The 19,492-nt window shown below is 41.2% G+C and overlaps 2 protein-coding genes across 3 annotated transcripts; both read left to right on the top strand.

Moving 5' to 3' along the window:
* The first annotated feature begins 2,786 nt into the window (after positions 1-2,786).
* Positions 2,787-6,152, top strand: LOC139423044 (chemerin-like receptor 1). Of its 2 annotated transcripts, none has more exons than XM_071174651.1 (2): positions 2,787-2,946; positions 4,215-6,134. In XM_071174651.1, the coding sequence occupies exon 2, from the start codon at positions 4,320-4,322 to the stop codon at positions 5,322-5,324; it is 1,005 nt and encodes a 334-aa protein (XP_071030752.1). In that variant the 5' UTR covers positions 2,787-2,946; positions 4,215-4,319; the 3' UTR covers positions 5,325-6,134. The 2 variants fall into 2 exon arrangements, with proteins under 2 accessions (XP_071030752.1, XP_071030742.1); XM_071174641.1 differs by having other exon boundaries at positions 2,853-2,946; positions 4,166-6,152.
* A 2,489-nt stretch (positions 6,153-8,641) lies between these two features.
* Positions 8,642-19,219, top strand: LOC139422970 (zinc finger protein 271-like). The gene is made up of 2 exons (XM_071174505.1): positions 8,642-8,803; positions 15,459-19,219. Exon 2 carries the CDS (start codon positions 15,551-15,553, stop codon positions 17,570-17,572), a length of 2,022 nt encoding a protein of 673 aa, XP_071030606.1. The 5' UTR covers positions 8,642-8,803; positions 15,459-15,550; the 3' UTR covers positions 17,573-19,219.
* Positions 19,220-19,492: the final 273 nt, after the last annotated feature.

Genomic DNA, 19,492 nt, shown 5'->3' with positions numbered 1-19,492 from the left:
CATCTGCTAACCATGTGTATGTGACCAATACGATTTGATTTGATTTACCCGACTCCACTGTCTTGTCCGCCCGGTGAATGGTGAATCCATCGAGTTGGATAGCCATGGAGGGTATCTTGTCCGAGAGCCATGTTTCGGAAAAGCAAAGAATGTTGTAGTTTAGAGAGTCCCGTTGGTAGCATATCGGCGATTGGAGGTCATCTATCCTATTGTCCAGTGACTGTACTTTGGCCAGTAGAATGGAGGGAAGAGGTTGGCCAGTAGAATGGAGGGAAGAGGTTGGCCAGTAGAATGGAGGGAAGAGGTTGCTGGTTTTCCCTTCGCCTTCCCCTCGACCTAACCCCCCGCCCACCTCTGTAACTCCGACGTTTCCTCTTGGGTAGCCCGAAAATTGAGTCGGAATTACAGAGAGAGCCCAGGGGAGATGAATCGATGTTACAGCTAAAATTGGGATAAGTTTTTTTTTTTTACCTTTATTTAACTAGGCAAGTCAGACAAATTCTTATTTTCAATGACGGCCTAGGAACAGTGGGTTAACTGCCTTGTTCAAGGGCAGAACGACGGCTTTGTACCTTGTCAGCTTGGGGATTTGAACTTGCAACCTTTCGTTACTAGTCCAACACTCTAACCACTAGGCTACGCTGCCGATCTGATGTTCAAAACAACAAAATAATCACAAAATAGCTAAGTTGGGTCAGAGCTTGTAAAACAGTGGCCATCCAATACTGCACCATCTTTCTTTAAGATGTAAGTGAGTGTAATATGCTGTGATTGTCAATGAAAACATGAAATTTGACCATAGAAGTAGTAGTTCATGAAGGTTCCTGTCAATGAATGACTGCTGGTAGGTCAATTTTGGACATTCTTTTACAACGTGTTTAAGGGCAGACATCCAATATGCAAAACTACTAAAGAAAGTGTCAAAAGGTCAGCGGAAGCAATATTCTGCAAACGTTAATAAACACCACAAAGTCCACACTAATCAGGAAAAGGTGAATGACAAAATGACACATTTTCAGCTGGCCTAAATATTAAGATTTTAATCACACAGAGCAGACAAGGTGATAAAATATATGCTTTTCTATTGTAACTTGATAGTAACATTTAGCTTTTAGTGCACTTGTGTAATTCACTCATCTCACCAAACATCGGAGATAAAATAACCTGTGTATGACGTAGGTCTGGGTGTTCAAAATCAAAGGAATTATAAAAGAGGAAGTTGCTTATAAGAAAGTGACCTTTGCTGTTTGCATAAACTCTTAGTCCCATTATATTTTATATCACACATCCGTATTATTGTATGTGACACAATAGATTCTTTAGAAGAATGTAAAACAGTAAAACAGGCCCTTGACAGTAAAACAGGCCCTTGACAGTTACTGAGTAAATGCTGAGACTGGGGTCAACTTGATACTGGAGTTTCTTGGTAATTGTGCCTGAATGTAGCACTATATATTTAGCAAATATACACATTAAAAACAAAGACTACATAAAGTATGGCCATGTTGTGCTGGATCCAGACAACAGGCTTAGTCTGTGTCACCAGAGCTTCTGGTTTCATTTCTAAAATGCAGAGGCAACATTATGCCCATAATGTCCTGTTCAGGACTTTAGTGGACACAGCAATGGAGGGAGTAACCTGCCATTTGAGAGAGCTGTGGTGGCCGCACCAAATGACTGGCAGACGCTGTGAGTTGCTTGTCACATGCTCGGCAGTGCAGAGAGGAATATAAAAAACACTACCGTTCAAAAGTTTGGGCTCACTTAGAAATGTGCTTGTTTTTGAAAGAAAAGCACATTTTTTGGCCATTAAAATAACATAAAATGTATCAGAAATACAGTGTAGAAATTGTTAATGTTGTAAATGACTATTGTATTTGAGTGTCTAGTTTGAGAAACAGACACCTCACAAGTCCTCAATTGGCAGCTTCGTTAAATAGTACCCCCAAAATACCGGTCTCAACGTCAACAGTGAAGAGGCGACTCCGGGATAATGGCCTTCTAGGCAGAGTTGCAAAGAAAAAGCCATATCTCAGACTGGCCATTAAAAAGAAGAAAAAATAACATGGGCAAAATAACAGACACTGGACAGAGGAACTGTGCCTAAAAGGCTAACATCCCAGTCACCTCTTCACTGTTGACGTTGAGACTGGTGTTTTGCGGATACTATTTAATGACGCTGCCAGTTGAGGACTTGTGAGGTGTCTGTTTCTCAAACTAGACATTCTAATGTACTTGTCCTCTTGCTCAGTTGTGCACCGGGGCATCCCACTCCTCTATACTCTGTGTATATTGTTGATAGGACTAATTGCAACCTAAAACATCTCAACAAACTATGCTGAAAATCACCAACAAATCTATAGATACTCCAATAGGCTATTCAAGTTTGAATGTACCCATAGGAACACCCATTTTATTTGGTTACAGATTCCAAACCACATTTCCCTATTTCTCCTCCACGGCAAGGAAAAGCAAGCGTTCCTTGGTTTTGTGCTGCGTTAACGTGATAGTCGGAACTAGGACACTTTTAAACGTACGACTTGCTATATAGTTGTAGTTATACACGTGCAGTGTTCAACGAATCAGTTCCCTGGTTCCGAATAGCATGTGAACGCGGCATATATAGCTTGATGCCTGTGTCAACATTTCAATTAATTTTGTAATTGTGGGTAAGCCAGCAATGTATATTTGTTACGTGTTGAATTATGTGTTTCTTGCACAGAATGTCGATATTTTCATTCGAAAATCATTTAATGTGAAGTGGATCTTACAACTTTGTTTTCCAGCGGAACAAATTAAGAACTGACGTCACACACTTCAAGATACTTCACAGTCTGCGCCCTCCTGACTACAGCAGTGTAGTCGAAGCCGTTTCGTGCCAGACAGCGTCCTTCAAGTCCTTCAAGCCGTTCGCCTGTACTGATTTGAATATACACGTTATTCAAGGTATGTCTATACAAATTTTCACCATTCATTGGAGTAATCAGATTACATTGGTATTTGTAGGCTTCTACGTCAATAGTTGATGAACGAATAGAACAATAGAAATTCTGTACCATCCCTTTTAAAAACTTTTAAAGACTACACGAGCAAAAGTTACATTCATATAATTTGTATGTGTAGCTTGTCTTATGATCATGATATACCAGTTGAGGGTAACATTAACTTATTAATAACAAATAATTGGAAAGAAATGCTATAATAACAGTATGAACTGTGATTAAAAAAAAATACTGAATTAATCCATAATTCCTTCTAACAAATTTGAATAAACAATACTAAATCAATAAATTACTCTTACAGGATAAATAGGTAACTTAAACAGTGCATTTAATAGGCATATTACGCATTATCCAACTAGATGAGAAATATCAACTGAATTACATTTTATTTTTCATTCTATATGAAAAACATTCCTACCTCATTCCACAGTTCTATTCCATAGTATAGAAGATAGGCTGTGAAACTCTGAACAAATTGCTCTCCTTAATTACTCACCAAAAAAACGAATTATAGAGTGCACGTTCTTGACTTTTATAATGATCTTGGGGTTTCCAAAAAAATCTACCTTTGTGGCTTGTGAGGGTAAGTTAAAGAGAAATACTTTAATTATGACTGTCTGTCTGCTTCGTCACATTGGGCTACTTGTCAGAATCCCCAGTGTTGCACAACTTGCATTCATTCTACAAGTACTTCGTTCTGTGATGGATTGCACTACAAAGGCGGACAGGCTACACTGTGAAATACATATCTCACTTACCGGTATATATGGGGATTGGGCAACCAGCTTTGCACATAATAGGTATTTTTGATCAGATCAACTCCTCCAACATTCTCTCAATATTTTAATGTTGAGTAAAATTTCACATTATTGCACAATATTTTTTTTTGCTAAATTCATGCATTATCGGCACATTTAAAGTGTGTCAGTGAACTCTAGGGGATGTAAATAAGAACAGCAAGTAGTGGGGGGAATCAAGTGTAAGGCAGCATGCCTGAAGAGTGGTGAAGATCATTTATCCAAACAATAGAACAACATACTAAATATTAAAATATTAAATGGTTTATGCAGATTAGACAACTTTGCACATACTTAATTTACTGCATATTATCAAACTGTCATCTTCCCTGAAAATAAACAAAAAAAATGTATTTACCCTCTCAGGTTCTCAAACACAATGATGGCCTTAACCACAACTCCTTTGTATCCTGAGATCTGGACAAAGCTGTCTCACAACGACTCATCGCCAGGAAACTCGACAGATGACCATGAGGACTACCCTGACGAGCACGCAGAGCTCCGGCAGTCCCTCAACATCATGTCCCTCATCGTTTACTGCCTGGCCTTTGTGCTGGGGGTTCTGGGAAATGGACTTGTCATCTGGGTGACGGGATTTAAGATGAAGAAGACGGTCAACACGGTGTGGTTCCTCAACCTGGCTGTGGCCGACTTCCTTTTCACAGTGTTCCTGCCTCTAAGCGTGACCTACACAGCCATGGACTTTCACTGGCCTTTCGGCAAGTTCATGTGCAAGCTCAACTCCACGATCAGCTTCTTCAACATGTTCGCTAGCGTCTACATCCTGGTGGTCATCAGCATGGACAGGTGTGTGTCCGTGGTGTGCCCTGTCTGGGCCCAGAACCATCGGAACATACGCAAGGCATCCTATATCAGTCTGGGTGTCTGGCTGTGGGCCCTGGTCCTCAGCTCCCCCTACTTTGTCTTCCGGGACATCGGGGCGTCCTACAAGAACAAAGAAATCATCAACTGCTTCAACAACTTTGCTTTCTCGGATGACTATGACACAACGGAGGTGGCAGAGCTGCGAGTGTTCCGCCATCAGGCCATGATCGTCACCCGCTTCCTGCTGGGCTTCGTTGTGCCCTTCGCCATCATCGTCACTTGCTACGCCGTCATCATCCACCGGCTCAAGAGGAACCGCAACCTGGCCAGCCACTCCGGGCGGCCATTCAAGATCATCGTCGCCGTCATCACAGCTTTCTTCCTGTGCTGGGCCCCCTACCACATCATGGCCCTGATCGAGATGGTGAACATCGCGGCCGCTGAGTTCAGCCACACGTTAGACCACGTCACCACCATCGGGGTCCCCATAGCCACCAGCCTGGCCTTCCTCAACAGCTGTCTGAACCCCCTGCTGTACGTGTTCATGGGCCAGGACTTCAAGGAGAAGCTGCGCAAGTCCATTCTGACGGTTCTGGAGAGTGCCTTCACCGAGGAAGTGTCAAAGTCCAACCACACCTACACAAACTCTGGACTCACAAGCCATAGCAAGGAGAAGTCCTATTCTGATGCTGAGGTATAGGGTCTTATATTATAATGAGAAAAACTTTATTGACCACACAATGTGGAAATTTGACTTTGGCTTTATGATAACATGATTGACATCCTTAGAAGCAAAGAAAATACAAACATTAGAAGCCCCTTATCATCAAGGTAATTCAATAATGTTTTCAAACAGCTCGATACTTAGTTTAAGGGAAAGTTTAAGGCAGGATTTCAGAATTTGAATGCTGAGCATGTACTCAGTTTTAACAAGGTACATCTCCAGGACTGAATTCAAATCAACAAGTTTGATTTCAATAACCTTTTGTGACTCAGAAATGATGGGGTCTGTGAACACATTTCAGCACTGTTTTTGTATGGGCAATACAGTTACTAATGTACACATGTTGAAAGTGGGGTAGACTGATAATAGAGAATACTGGATAAGATAAGAATAATTTGTATGATACACACATGTCATTGTTCAAGCTGAAGATATAAATTGTCTGTCTTTTCATTCAAAGCCACTTTTTGTACATACTTGTTTTTGTTAAAATGAGGCTAATATTTAACAAAGAGACTATTTTCTGTGATTTAAACGTGTATTGTTTTATTGAAGGAATGTTGTTTTTCCTTAATACTTTGAAGTATATGTTTGCATTTGTATACTTTTTTATGTTTGTATGATGTTATTAAATGCTTGAATAGACGACTACTTATTCATTTCTATTTTCCAGAAATCTCCAGAACGCATAACCGTCTCTGCCACATGGTGGCAGCAAAGCTCTGTCACAGTTAGACAGAATAAATGGAAATGTAATGTTGAAAATAAATCACCTTTGGCTCATGTCAAAAATACATCCCTATCGATTTAAGATTATCAGTGTCATGTTTTTTAAATTACAGATTGGATATCAATTCATACTGTATTGCTTTGACCTGTCCAATGTTATTAGATCAATGAGGGAGGAAGCAATTAACAAGTTTAACCTTTTTCCCCCCAACCATTTCTCTTACAATTGAACTTCATGCATTTGCAGCTTTAGAACAATACATGTTTTCATGATGATGATGATCATCATCACCACCACCATCATCATCAACAACGTAATCTAATTGAATATAACTTGACTTGATCAACTCTTTAATCCTTTCACATTTTGTAGAAGTTCAACTTGCTACAGGCAAGATATGATGGTGTCCTTCAAGGTAGCCTGTTTTTATAACTTCAGTCAACCTAGCTATATTTCTGCTTCAGTAGGGTCAAGGCTATAACTGATATTTTGGCCACAATGTATCACAAGAATAATGGTCAGCCCAGCCACAGTGTATGAGTCTACAGGACAGACTGGTGAAATAATAGCTTATGGAGTGGTCATGAGGTGGGAGTAAGATGGGGGACAGGAAAACATTGAGAAAAGTGGAACATACTTTTGTAGTGTATGTGGACACCTGCTCGTCAAACATCTCATTCCAAAATCATGGGCATTATTATGGAGTTGGTTCCCCCTTTGCTGCTTAAACAGCCTCCACTCTTATGGGAAGGCGTTCCACTAGATGTTGAAACATTGCTTTAGGGACTTTCTTCCATTCAGCCACAAGAGCATTAGTTAAATCGGGCACTGATGTTGGGGAATAGGCCTGGCTTGCAGTCTGCGCTCCAAATCATCCCAAAAGTGTTCGAAGGGGCTGAGGTCAGGGTTCTGTGCAGGCCAGTCTTTGTTCTTCCACACCGATCTAGACAAACCATTTCTGTATGGATCTTGCTTTGTGCACTGAGATATTGTTATGCTGAAACAGAAAAGGGCCTTCCCCAAACTGTTGCCACAAAGTTGGAAGCACAGAATCGTCTAAAATGTCTTTGTATGCTGTAGCATTAAGATTTCCCTTCATTGGAACTAAGGGGCCTAGCCCGAACCATAAAAAACAGCCCCAGACCATTATTTCTCCACCACCAAACTTTACAGTTGGCACTATGTATTTGGGCAGGTAGCGTTCTCCTGGCATCCGCCAAGCACTCAGCAGTCCCGTTCTGTGAGCTTGTGTGGCCTACCACTTTGCGGCTAAGCTGTTGTTGCTCCTAGATGTTTCCACTTCACAATAACAGCACTTACAGTTGACCGGGACAGTTCTAACAGGGCAGATATTTGACAAACTGACTTGTTGGAAAGGTGGTATCCTATAACGGTGCCATGTTGAAAGTCACTGAGCTCTTCAGTAAGGCCATTCTATTGCCAATGTTTGTCTATTGAGATTGCATGACTGTGTGCTCGATTTAATACACCTTTTAGCAACGGGTGTGGCTGAAATAGCCGAATCTACTAATTTCAAGGGGTGTCCACAGACTTTTGTATATATAGTGTATTGTAAGTAAATTTGGAATGGAGACAAGCACAAGCCATCTGGAAGATCGATGAAGGAGAATATGGCGGACAGGAAAAAAAGGAGAAAAGTGAAACATGTTTTGAATGAACATGGAAAGGTGGATCACACAGAACTTTTGGAAGAGCTACCAGAAGGAAATTGAATGTGATCAGTGTGAGGATGAATTAACCGCGGTGGCAGGTGCGGTGAAGAACACAGAGTTTGATCATCATCGTGATTATGACAAAGAAGATTCTTGCCCAGTGGAGTGAGATTTTTGGAGAGAATGGATCCTTGCCTTCTAGCAGATCCATATGTGGTGTCAGGTTGGGTGGTAAAGAGGTTGGGGAATGTTGGGTCAGTTAAAGTGACTCGAAGTAGAATCGTGCAAATCTTTTGCATTCCTGCCTTCCAGAGGGAGCGTGCGCTCTGCACCACACGACTGGGGACAAGAACTGTGACACGTTTTCCTCTCTGGAGCAGGGCGCCGTTAAAAGGAGTGATAACTGGAGTGGCGTTAAGTACTAAGTGGATCAACTGAAGTTGAAGATTTGTTTGGTGCTACGCAGAACCGTTGGAGAACGCGTTGAAACAAAAAAGACACTGTCTGTACTACTGAGTGTTGATGCAGAGTTAAGGTTGATTTTTGCAAGAATGGAACGTGAATTACAGAGTATAGATGTTCTGGTGGCAGCTGCTGAGAAGCACTTGGATGTCCGAGATTTTATTGCAGAAGAATTAGAGATGTTTTGAGCGATAATGTCCTCTACTCCCAGGCTGCTGGGCCCCATGTAGGATCAGATAGGTCCAATGTAGTGGAGTAGTGGTGAGGTTGTAATGGGTTTGTTGGTAGTGCAAATTTTCCCAGTGTATAAATTCATCCTACATAATAGTAGGGTGATACACAGCCATTAGAGTAGGTGGCGGCATTCACCTATAATATTTGTTTGCGAACGTCCATAATACCGAAGAAGAAGAAGAATGGCTGATGGTCTCCGCCCCTTTCGCCTCCGGATTCTTGTAATTACTATGTAGAAAAAATGGGAAGAACTAGCGGGGAACCGGTGGATACAACACGATTCGCAATGTAACATAAGTGGAGCGATATAACGAATGGGCAGAGAACGTCTATACTAATCGGACTTTAGAAATGTGGTAAGTACATTCCAGAGTTCGATCCGATACAAGTGGTACCTAACCTTGCTAGCTAGCTTTATGAACGGTTCGATAGGCCTCGCGCAATCTACGCTAGCTAACGTAGTAGTCGCGGTGCCATCATTGTTGCGCAAAAAAAGCGAATAATTGAGCTAGCTATCTTGCAGCTGTCAGCCGGTTGTCTCCTTGCAAGGCATTTCACGCACACATGTCCGCATTTCATTTAAATACATACTTTTTTTCTTTCTAACTAGCTAGCTAAATAGCTTTTGCAGAGTTGGAGGCTAGCAGCAGCCCGACATTTTGTTGGTATCAAGACAGCTGTCACGATGCTTTAGCTATTCTCTGCGTGTGTAGAGCCAGAGTTAACTGACTATGGTATGGCCATTGGCCAGACTGTCATAATGGTAATCTAGTGAAATTATTTTATATATCCAAAAATATAGTTGGTCATACAGGGTTGTGAAATGTACCCCGTTTAGATTATAATACGCTCGCTAGTTAGCCAATTTATTCAAAATGGACACTTCGAGTGTATTTTTGTGTATGGATAGCTAGCTAACTGATTTAGGTAGCTACATATTTTAAAAATCTCTTAACATCTCCAGCGTTTTCAAATGTTAATTACTTATTTTTATTAACTGTATAAAAGTCCTCATGAGCTGTAAAAATAGCTATTTGATAGAACCCAACCGATATGGCATTTTTGGATCAGATTTTAGAATGGAAAAGTTCACAATAACCAATACATCTGCCAACATTTCTATTATTATAACGTTAGCTGGAATAAAACATGTAATTAAATTCTGTAGGGATTGTGCTTAAAACAGCTCTACAAAGGTACTCATAAAGCTGATTTCATAAATTGTGAGGACAGAACAATGTAATAACATTTAGGAGCACCTGAAAGACAATTTTTTTGGGGGGGGGGATAAACTGCAGAGATTCCAGTAAAAATGTGCCTCTTAAAACAGCTGCATCATGCTAGCCAGTTGGAAAACAACGGACGTAGGACACATTTTTCTATGTTTTGGTATTTAGCTATGTTTTCATCAATTGTAGGGCTGTAGACACTGAATTCTGATAGTTGTCACTTGAAAGGAAAAGCTTAAATGAGCATGGTTACATGCACACAATATGATTTATTGTGGCTAGTCATAGTAATATAATAGTTTGTTTTAAAACAATACATTTCTCAAATCCTGTTTACATGGACACTGAAATCAGGCTACCTGATGGGACTCAAATAAATGCAGAAAATTGCTAATAAAAAGAAACGTTCTAACACCGTGACAGTGATATTTTTGCAAAGCCTATTTGTTTCGGATCAAATACACATCTGGAACGCCGATTTGAAGCTTGTTTACATGTCCTAATAAATCGAAAGATTGCTCAGAAAACCAGATGTTTTAATTGGTGAATGCTTACTTTGATTTTGACCATACGCCAATTAAGATAAGCAGATACGTTTCGAGTTTGGTCAGGGTTATGGGTAGGGTTTAGCGTAGGGATGTCCCAAGGATACCAGGCAACACTAATCCTCAGTGAACGGTGTCAAGTACTCTGACACAGCTAGTTAGCTGACTAGCACTCGTTGGGGAAATGGGGGTGGCGAAACATGAATATGGACCAGTCCCTGACAAGTGACAACCCATACATTAAAATATAGCTACCAAGCGCTACTTTGTAACATGCTATATCGTTTGTGCCTATGAAAACATTTGGATGACAGAGCATGAGGAATACCCTTTGCAAAGATGAAATACAGTGCATTCGCGAAGTATTCAGACCCCTTCCCTTTTTCCATATTTTTTTACGTTACGGCCTTGTTCTTAAATGGATTAAAATACAAATCTACACCCAATACCCCATAATAACAGTGAAAACAGGTTTTTAGAAATGTTAGCAAAATAATAAAATATTCTAGAGATATAGAAAACCTTATTTACACAAGTATTCAGACCTTTTGCTATGAGACTCGAAATTGAGCTCAGGTGCATCCTGTTTCCATTGATCATCCTTGATGTTTCTACAACCTGATTGGAGTCCACCTGTGGTAAATTTAATTGATTGGACATGATTTAAAGGCACACACGTCTATATAAGGTCCCACAGTTGACAGTGCATGTCAGAGCAAAAACAAAGACATGAGGTCGAAGGAATTGTATGTAGAGCTCCGAGACAGGATTGTGTTGAGGCACAGATTTGGAGAAGGGTACCCAGCAGCATTGACCTTCCCCAAGAACACAGTGGCCTCCATCATTCTTAAATGGAAGAATTTTGGAACCACCAAGACTCTTCCTAGAGCTGGCCTCCTGGCCAAACTGAGAAATCGGGGGAGAAGGGCCTTGGTCAGGGAGGTGACCAAGAACCCGATAGTCACTCTGACTGAGCTCCAGAGTTCCTCTGTGGAGATTGGAGAACCATCCAGAAGACAACCATCTCTGCAGCACTCCATCAATTAGGCCTTTGTGGTAGAGTAGCCAGACGGGAGCCACTCCTCAGTAAAAGGCACATGACAGCCCGCTTGGAGTTTGCCAAAAGGAACTTAAAGGACTGACCATGAGATAAAAGATTCTCTGGTCTGATGAAACCAAGATTGAACTCTTTGCCCTGAATGCCAAGTGTCACGTCTGGAGGAAACCTGGCACCATCCCTATGGTTAAGCATGATGGTGGCAGCATCAGGCTGTGGGGATGTTTTTCAGCAGCAGGAGACTAGTCAGGATTTGAGGCAAAAATCCCCAAATACCGGTGGGCCAAGCTTTAGGCATCATACCCAAGAAGACTTGAGGCTGTAAACGCAGCCAAAGGTGATTCAACAAAGTACTGAATAAAGGGTCTGAATACTTATGTAAATGTGATATTTCAGTTTAATACATTTGCAAACAATTCTAAATTTGTTTTTGCTTTGTATTTAGGCGGTATTGTGGGTAGATTAAGTGGGGGAAAATAATGTAAGACATTTTAGAATAAGGCTGTAACTTAACAAAATGTGGAAAAAGTCAAGGGGGCTTAATACTTTCCGAATGCAAGGTATAACAGACATATTTTCATGGGCTTAACTAAAGGGCTGTAAGGTTACCACTGAGTTTAACGTTCTCAGAGCGGCATTTGCTTCACATCCATTGTTTGTCACGACACCCAACACCCTTCCATGGCACTTCACGTAACAGTATATTGCCGGTGTGCATTTTGGCACTTTACTGAGCTGGCAAGCTTCTATCTATTCAGCACTCAACCGTAGACGCAGTAACAGTTTGTTCACAGTAGTTCACTGTCCTCCCTGACTGGTTTAGTTGTGTTGGGTGATATTGTCCAGTCTTGCTGTAATTCACCAAAGCAAGTTATCGCTCGCCATGAGCCTGTGTAAAGAGCTCCCTCTTCAGGACAAATAATAAAATGCAAAAAAAGTAATTTTATGAAGAACTGTTTTTTTTAGTTTTTAAGTTTAGTTTTTTTGTTGTTGAATTTTACCCCCTTTTTCTCCCCAATTTCGTGGTATCCAATTGTTAGTAGCTACTATCTTGTCTCATCGCTACAACTCCCGTACGGGCTCAGGAGAGACGAAGGTTGAAAGTCATGCGTTCTCCGATACCCAACCACAGCGCGCATCCAACCCGGAAGCCAGCCGCACCAATGTGTCGGAGGAAACACCGTGCACCTGGCAACCTTGGTTAGCGCGCACTGCGCCCGGCCCGCCACAGGAGTCGCTGGTGCGCGATGAGACAAGGATATCCCTACCGGCCAAGCTCTCCCTAACTCGGACGACGCTATGCCAATTGTGCGTTGCCCCACGGACCTCCCGGTCGCGGCAGGTTACGACAGAGTCTGGGCGTGAACCCAGAGTCTCTGGTGGCACAGCTGAAGAACTAGGTGTTTTAACGGTTTGTGCTTACTTTGCTTAGGATCTTACGCTGATTTAGATAATCAGAGTAAAGTGTTTACATCACTAATGCAAAATTCTGAGTATTGCCATAATCAGTTTAATGTTGTTATTAGTTGGTCCGGGACGATGCATTTTCGCAATACTCATTGGTATCATGGCAAGGAAACAAACACGAAGCAGATTTAATTTCTTTAGGAAGACAGCCCTAATGTTGCAAACAAGCATGATTATGTTGTCATTGAGTCACATTTATTTATTTTCCAAGTTATAGCACATTGTATTTCACATACATCAGGTTTTTAAAGGACCAAAGAGTTTGGTCTGCTTTGTTTTCTTTTCTGCCATAGAAAAAATATTGCGATATTGTTATCGTGTCAGCCCTAATTATTAGTGTGCATGTAAATGTACTCCATGGTTCTCCTCACTTTTGTCAAGTGATTTTTACAAAATTTAGTTGGCTAGCTAATTTGGATATGTCTCGTAAGACACACAGGCCTATGGGAAGCTGCATTTTCCTCAGGGTAGCTACTGTATATGCATTGGTAATCTGTCATTGCTAACATCTTCCATCTGCATTATTCGTAGAGCGGGTACTAAGCTAAGGTTGATGTTAAATGATTGTAATGATGCAATGAAGCCCAACAATTTTAACGTAGCCTAATGTCTGGAAACAGCATGTTGCTGCACTCCACTCTAATAGTCTAGCTAGGTCATTTGTGGAACTTTAACAATGTAACATGTTTTTTGTAAAAAACAGCCAGCCACCAAGCTGCTAGCTATGTAGTGTGAGAGAAAGTCCATGGAAATATCCCGACGTGAACGATAGAAGTAACGTGACATGCAGCCAAAATGGATGTGTGCATTTGCCACACTCAAGGGACACAAATGTTGTCATGGACCTGCTGAATTTCTTTACTCGGTGTACGCCATAAGTGTCCCATTTACCTCACTGCGCCTTGAAGGCGCTGTAAAGCACAAGTCTAAATGCCTTGAAGATTTTGAGGGTGCCCATACTATTCACTTTAGTTGTGGGGAAACTTGTTGAACGACAACTTTTTTTTACTGCAAAAAGTGGACTTGCGTCAAACTGGGTTAAAAAGAAGCAAAAAACATGCATAATTTTAATCATTAGCATGTCCATTTTCTACCAATCTCTGAAATGTGTTAGATTTTTTACACTTATTTAATCTTTATTTAACTAGGCAAGTCAGTAAAGAACACATTCTTATTTTCAATGACGGCCTAGGAACGGTGGGTTAACTGCCTCGTTCAGGGGCAGAACGACAGATTTTCACCTTGTCAGCTCGGGGGACCCAACCTTACAGTTAACTAGTCCAACGCAATAACAACCTGACTCTCTCTCGTTGCACTCCACAAGGAGCCTAGCTTGTTACGCGAATGCAGTAAGCCAAGGTAAGTTGCTAGCTAGCATTAAACTTATCTTATAAAAAAACAATCAATCATAATCACTAGTTAACTACACATGATGATATTACTAGATATTATCTAGCGTGTCCTATAATCTGACTGAGCATACAAGTATCTGACTGAGCGGTGGTAGGCAGAAGCAGGCGCGTAAACATGAATTCAAACAGCACTTTCGGGCGTTTTGCCAGCAGCTCTTCGTTGTGCGTCAAGCATTGCTCTGTTTATGACTTCAAGCATATCAACTCCCGAGATGAGGCTGGTGTAACCGAAGTGAAATTGCTAGCTAGTTAGCGCGCGCTAATAGAGTTTCAAATGTCACACTGAGCCTGTGGTTGTTTCCCTTGCTCTGCATGGGTAACGCTGCTTCGAGGGTTGCTGTTGCTGTGTTGTGTTCCTGGTTCAAGCCCAGGGAGGAGTGAGGAGAGGGACGGAAGCTATACTGTTACACTGGCAATACTAAAGTGCCTATAAGAACATCCAATAGTCAAAGGTTAATGAAATACAAATGGTATAGAGGGAAATAGTCCTATAATAACTACAACCTAAATCTTCTTTCCTGGGAATATTGAAGACTCATGTTAAAAGGAACCACCAGCTTTCATATGTTCTCATGTTCTGAGCAAGGAACTTAAACGTTAGCTTTCTTACATAGCACATGTTGCACTTTTACTTTCTTCTCCAACACTGTTTTTGCATTATTTAAACCAAATTGAACATGTTTCATTATATATTTGAGGCTAAATTGAAATGTTTTATATATTATATTAAGTTAAAATAAGTGTTCATTCAGTATTGTTGTAATTGTCATTATAAAATAAAAAAAAACATGGCAGATTAATCTGTATTGGCTTTTTAAGTACTCCAATAATCGGTATCGTTATTGGCGTTGAAAAATCATAATCGGTCAACCTCTAATAGTTACTGTAAACTTGATCACTCATCAATCCTTACTAGGTGTGGTGAAACCTTATCAAAATGGTTGACCTGAGGGTATTGGAAGCAAACTAAGGTTTCGATCAAGGTTACTGTTTGTCTGCTCTTTTTTAGGCCATTTTGATAATAGGAGGAGCTAGTATCCGGACAATACAGGTGTGTCAATTGTCTCCATCTAATTTGAATGAGACCTAATTCATTTGTTTCAAAAAGTGTCAGCCTTTCTAACAGAATTGAAAGCCGATATAGTAGCGATTTGGCAGCGCAGGAGAGGCTTGGCAATTTGTAGAATCCAATCATTTGTTCCAACTCATGGTGTTGTAATTAAACTGTTATAGTTAGTCAGGACCAGCACCTGCGCCATATGTTTGGTAAAGTAGTAACTTATTTTTTCTCTTTTTCACAGTTCTGACCAGACAAAGGAAGAGTTCTACAAAACAAGGTGCTCATGAAGAATGGAACTAACCATGTTTAACTTTGATCATTGAACACACCCTAATGGATTACGTAAGCTCTGCTGAACCAGATGTTGATGCCTTCATCTGCACAGAATGTGGGGATGGCTTCAGGCGCTACCTCGACTTGGTTAAACACATTACTGTTCATGAACGACTCAGGACTCATGAACAAACAGATTTGTTTTCCCTTGACAGTTTACCCAATGGGTTTCAAGTTCCCCGTGAATATGCTCTCCATGAAAACGGAACTTTCATAGTGGTTGACAGATCTGGACCATCAAACAACCCATCTTCAACTCTTTCACCTTATCAGAATTCAAAGACCATTGTACTCAAAACTAAGCCAGCAAAAACTGATCTACGTGTCAACACAGTGTCTCACTCCCAGTGCCGCAGTGTCTCTCCTCTAAAACAGTACCGATGTGAAACATGTGGAAAATTGTTTAACAACCAGCTGAGTTTACAACGACATCAACAGTATCGTAATTTAGAGCAAGGTTATAAGTGCACCTTGTGTTGCAAGATCTTCACAGATAAAGAGAGGCTAAGGGAACATCTCCAAGAACATGCCCATGAAATATTTTACTGCTGTGGTCTGTGTGGAAAACGCTTTCTGAAACAAGAGACCCTGTATGCTCATCAAAAAGAGCAGCATGGATCGCTGGGGCTCAAACAAATGGGGAAGTCAGACAATGGTCAAGAGAACATAATACAGAAAACATATCCCTGTAAGAAGTGTAATCTGTGTTTTTTCTGGCTCTCCGACTTGCAGAGCCACTTACTGAGTCATTCCAAAGACAAACCATTATCTGTGAACTCTTCATCCAAAATCGAGCAACAGTCTCAGAAAGATGAGCTATCACATACCATCGAGTACAGTGACGGCACCCCTACCGATGTGACTAAACAGTACAGCAGCGGCACCCCTACTACCGATGTGACCAAACAGTATAGCAGTGACGCAACTGTTGATGTGAAGACCCACAATGGCAAATCTGATTCCAAAACACCATCCTCTTTCAGACCATACCGCTGTGGTTTGTGTGGAGATCGCTTCCAACAGTTAACAGACTTGAAGGAGCATCATCTTACCCATCAGACACAAGAAGAAATTGACAAGTTAAATAAGGATTCAGAGTCACAAAGAGTTGTAAAAAGGCGGCGAAGGTATACTGGCATTGAGTGCATCGTAACAAAAGGACCTGCAAGGAAGGGAGGAAGGCCCCCACTTTATAAAAAAGGCTCTGGGACAAAATTACATCCATGCAAGCACTGCCACCGTGTATTCAGTCACTCTAGTAGTCTTTCTCGGCACAATAGATCCCACAAGGGGACTCTTCACACTTGTGTTCTCTGTGGGAAACATTTTCCACAACGCTGTGATGTCCGGAGGCATATAGCCATGTATCACAAACCTGAATTGGAGAAGAAGCCAAGTCTTAAGTACTTGGCATTGCATTCTAAACCAGATGGTGGTTCCCAATTGAATTCTGATGTGTTGGAACAGAATGCGTCATCTGAAGGAAAACCCAAGAAATCTTTAGACGGTGTTGTAACAGAATTGGACAGTGACAATGGTGACGATCAACAAACCACATCTACTGGAGAAGTGTTCGCTGCTCCTAAGGCACGGAGGAACTACAAGTGTGACCAATGTGGGAAAAAGTTTGGGCTGCTGTGTGTGTACCAACGGCATTTGCGGTACCACAAAAGGGAACCGGGTAGTGAAATGGTTAAGTGCCCTCGCTGCCCAAGTCGCTTCCGGAGTTCTTCTGCTCTAGGGCGCCATCTTGAGATTCACCCAAGTCAGTCAAGCGGGGAAACGGCCATGGAAGGACGGGCATCTCCCACTGCTGACTCCAATCCAGACCTGGACTCTGACCAAGACAATGCAAAGGATTTAGTCGGTCATGGGGACATTGACGATGTCAAGGGTGGGAATGGTGAAAACATTGGTCCAGCAGAGGTGCTGTATGAATGCACTGAGTGTACAGAGACTTTTTCTTCCTTGCAGAAGTTTCTGAAGCACCAGAGTTCTCATGGGTCCGATAACCTTGGATAATGGAAACTATATGCATGGTATTTATATCCTGAGGTCTGAACCCTAACTTGAGATCGATGCACATACCACAAATTGTTGCACTGTTATGCAGACCTCAATTCATGATTTACGGAAGTCCGAGTTACTTGCACATGTCTCAAGTTAGGATTGTTTCCTTGATGATGGAGCAGTTAACAAGTGTTTTATGCTATGAATTGAGGAACTACAACCAGTATGGTTCTTGTGGTGGGTGGGTCATTAATTCTGAACTTTGATGTAGCACTGCATAGATCAAGATGGTGACTGGGAATTACTGAGATTTTTTAAATGTATTTTCTACGATCATGTGAATTTGAGGTCTGTTTTGTATCAATGTTTTAGATGGTTTTGGTTACTTCCAGTTAAACCTTTGACATTACCCCTAGAAAGGCCATGGTGTGGGAATAATGCCTTAATATGCTCTGAGAGCATTATTGAAGCTAGTAGTCGAGCACAATTTGCTAAAGACCAAGTGGAAATAACGTTTTTGCAGATAGATTTGGACCCATGCAAAGCGTTAAGATGGTCTGAGGTAACAATGACTGTCCATTTTGTAAAGTAATTAGAAATGTTTTTTTGCAAGTGCAATTCCATTGGGATTTTGCTTTAAAACAATTTAAGATGTTATTTATTTGCATTTGCCAAGTCTTTACAACCATGGTGTCTTTCTCAAGATCAAAAAAACCTGTGAAGGTCAGATGTTCCCAAACTACCAGACCAGGAATATTTATCATTTTGAAAGGCTTTCTCATGTATCATCTTTTCACTATATTGTGTTCTTGTCTCTCAATTCACTTAATGGTTCTGTTATCTAGATTAGTGGTTCCCAATGAGGGGTACTTAGCCTATCCACAGGGGGTACTTGACGACTCATGAGACCATAGGTAGGTCTACTGGTAAAATGCACATGGGGGGGTACTTCAGGGGTTGTCTGGGCAGAGCAAAATTCAGTTGGTGGTACAGTAACCGAAAAAGATTGGGAACCACTGCTCTAGATGTTTTCTGCTGCCAGTCCTCCGGGTGGCCACTGATCTGTTCACATGATCAGCATGTTTTTCCATAAGGCACGACAAAGTCCAGTGATTCCAATGCAAGCCACACGTAGCATTGTGATGTAAATTAACATTTTCAAATGGTACTGTTGCTTCCTTTATTGCCTACCAAACGAGAACACATGCATTGGCCCTGATTTTATGTTAATTTTGTGCCATTAAAGTTGAAAGAAATTTATATTTTCCTAAAAATCAAATGATTGACCTATTTAAATGACCCATCCAGTCATGGTTTTCAACTAATGATGAATGTGATAAGGTGGAAATGTCAGTTTTGTGACTTTCCAACTCGTGGTCAGCTAGATCCTTTTCTGCCAGTACTTTGTGTTGCCTACACTGAAATATTCCTCCTACACTTATAGAAGCACCATGTCTGGGATCCATAGGATGATGGTTTATATCAATTATATGTAAGATGGGATGTAGTTTCTCAACTATAAAGAAACATCATGGCGGGTTCAGACTTTTAAATGAATCTGTGTCCCAAGTATTGAACACAAGAAATTCAGTAGATCAGACTTGTTCAGAATCATGTAGCAAGGACAGAGGTGTCTTTGGGGGGAAAATAAAATTGCCTCTGACAAACGTGATCTTGTTCCCAGAAACTTCTGCCCAAATGCTCAGAGTCTGGTGGATCAGCAAGTCAAACTTGGCCTTTGTTAGCCAATACAGAAAGACAGGGAGAAACTCACAGTGCATAGGCATTGGTTCAATCTGCTTAATCTACCAAACAATCATCTCCCACAAACACTTCCCCATAACCTCGCAGTCGTGTGATTCGCTCAAATTAAATGATGACAAATACTTTACGCAAGTCACTATTCTAGAATGTTATGATCACTCCCACTAA

This window comes from Oncorhynchus clarkii, chromosome 2 (assembly GCF_045791955.1).
Source record: "Oncorhynchus clarkii lewisi isolate Uvic-CL-2024 chromosome 2, UVic_Ocla_1.0, whole genome shotgun sequence".
Classification (NCBI taxonomy): domain Eukaryota; kingdom Metazoa; phylum Chordata; class Actinopteri; order Salmoniformes; family Salmonidae; genus Oncorhynchus; species Oncorhynchus clarkii.
This window is presented reverse-complemented; position numbering and strand designations above follow the sequence as displayed.

What these genes read in the sequence shown, in the direction of transcription:
- LOC139423044 (XM_071174641.1), top strand. Translation starts at nt 4,179, where the DNA reads ATGATGGCCTTAACCACAACTCCTTTGTATCCTGAGATCTGGACAAAG.
- LOC139422970 (XM_071174505.1), top strand. Translation starts at nt 15,551, where the DNA reads ATGGATTACGTAAGCTCTGCTGAACCAGATGTTGATGCCTTCATCTGC.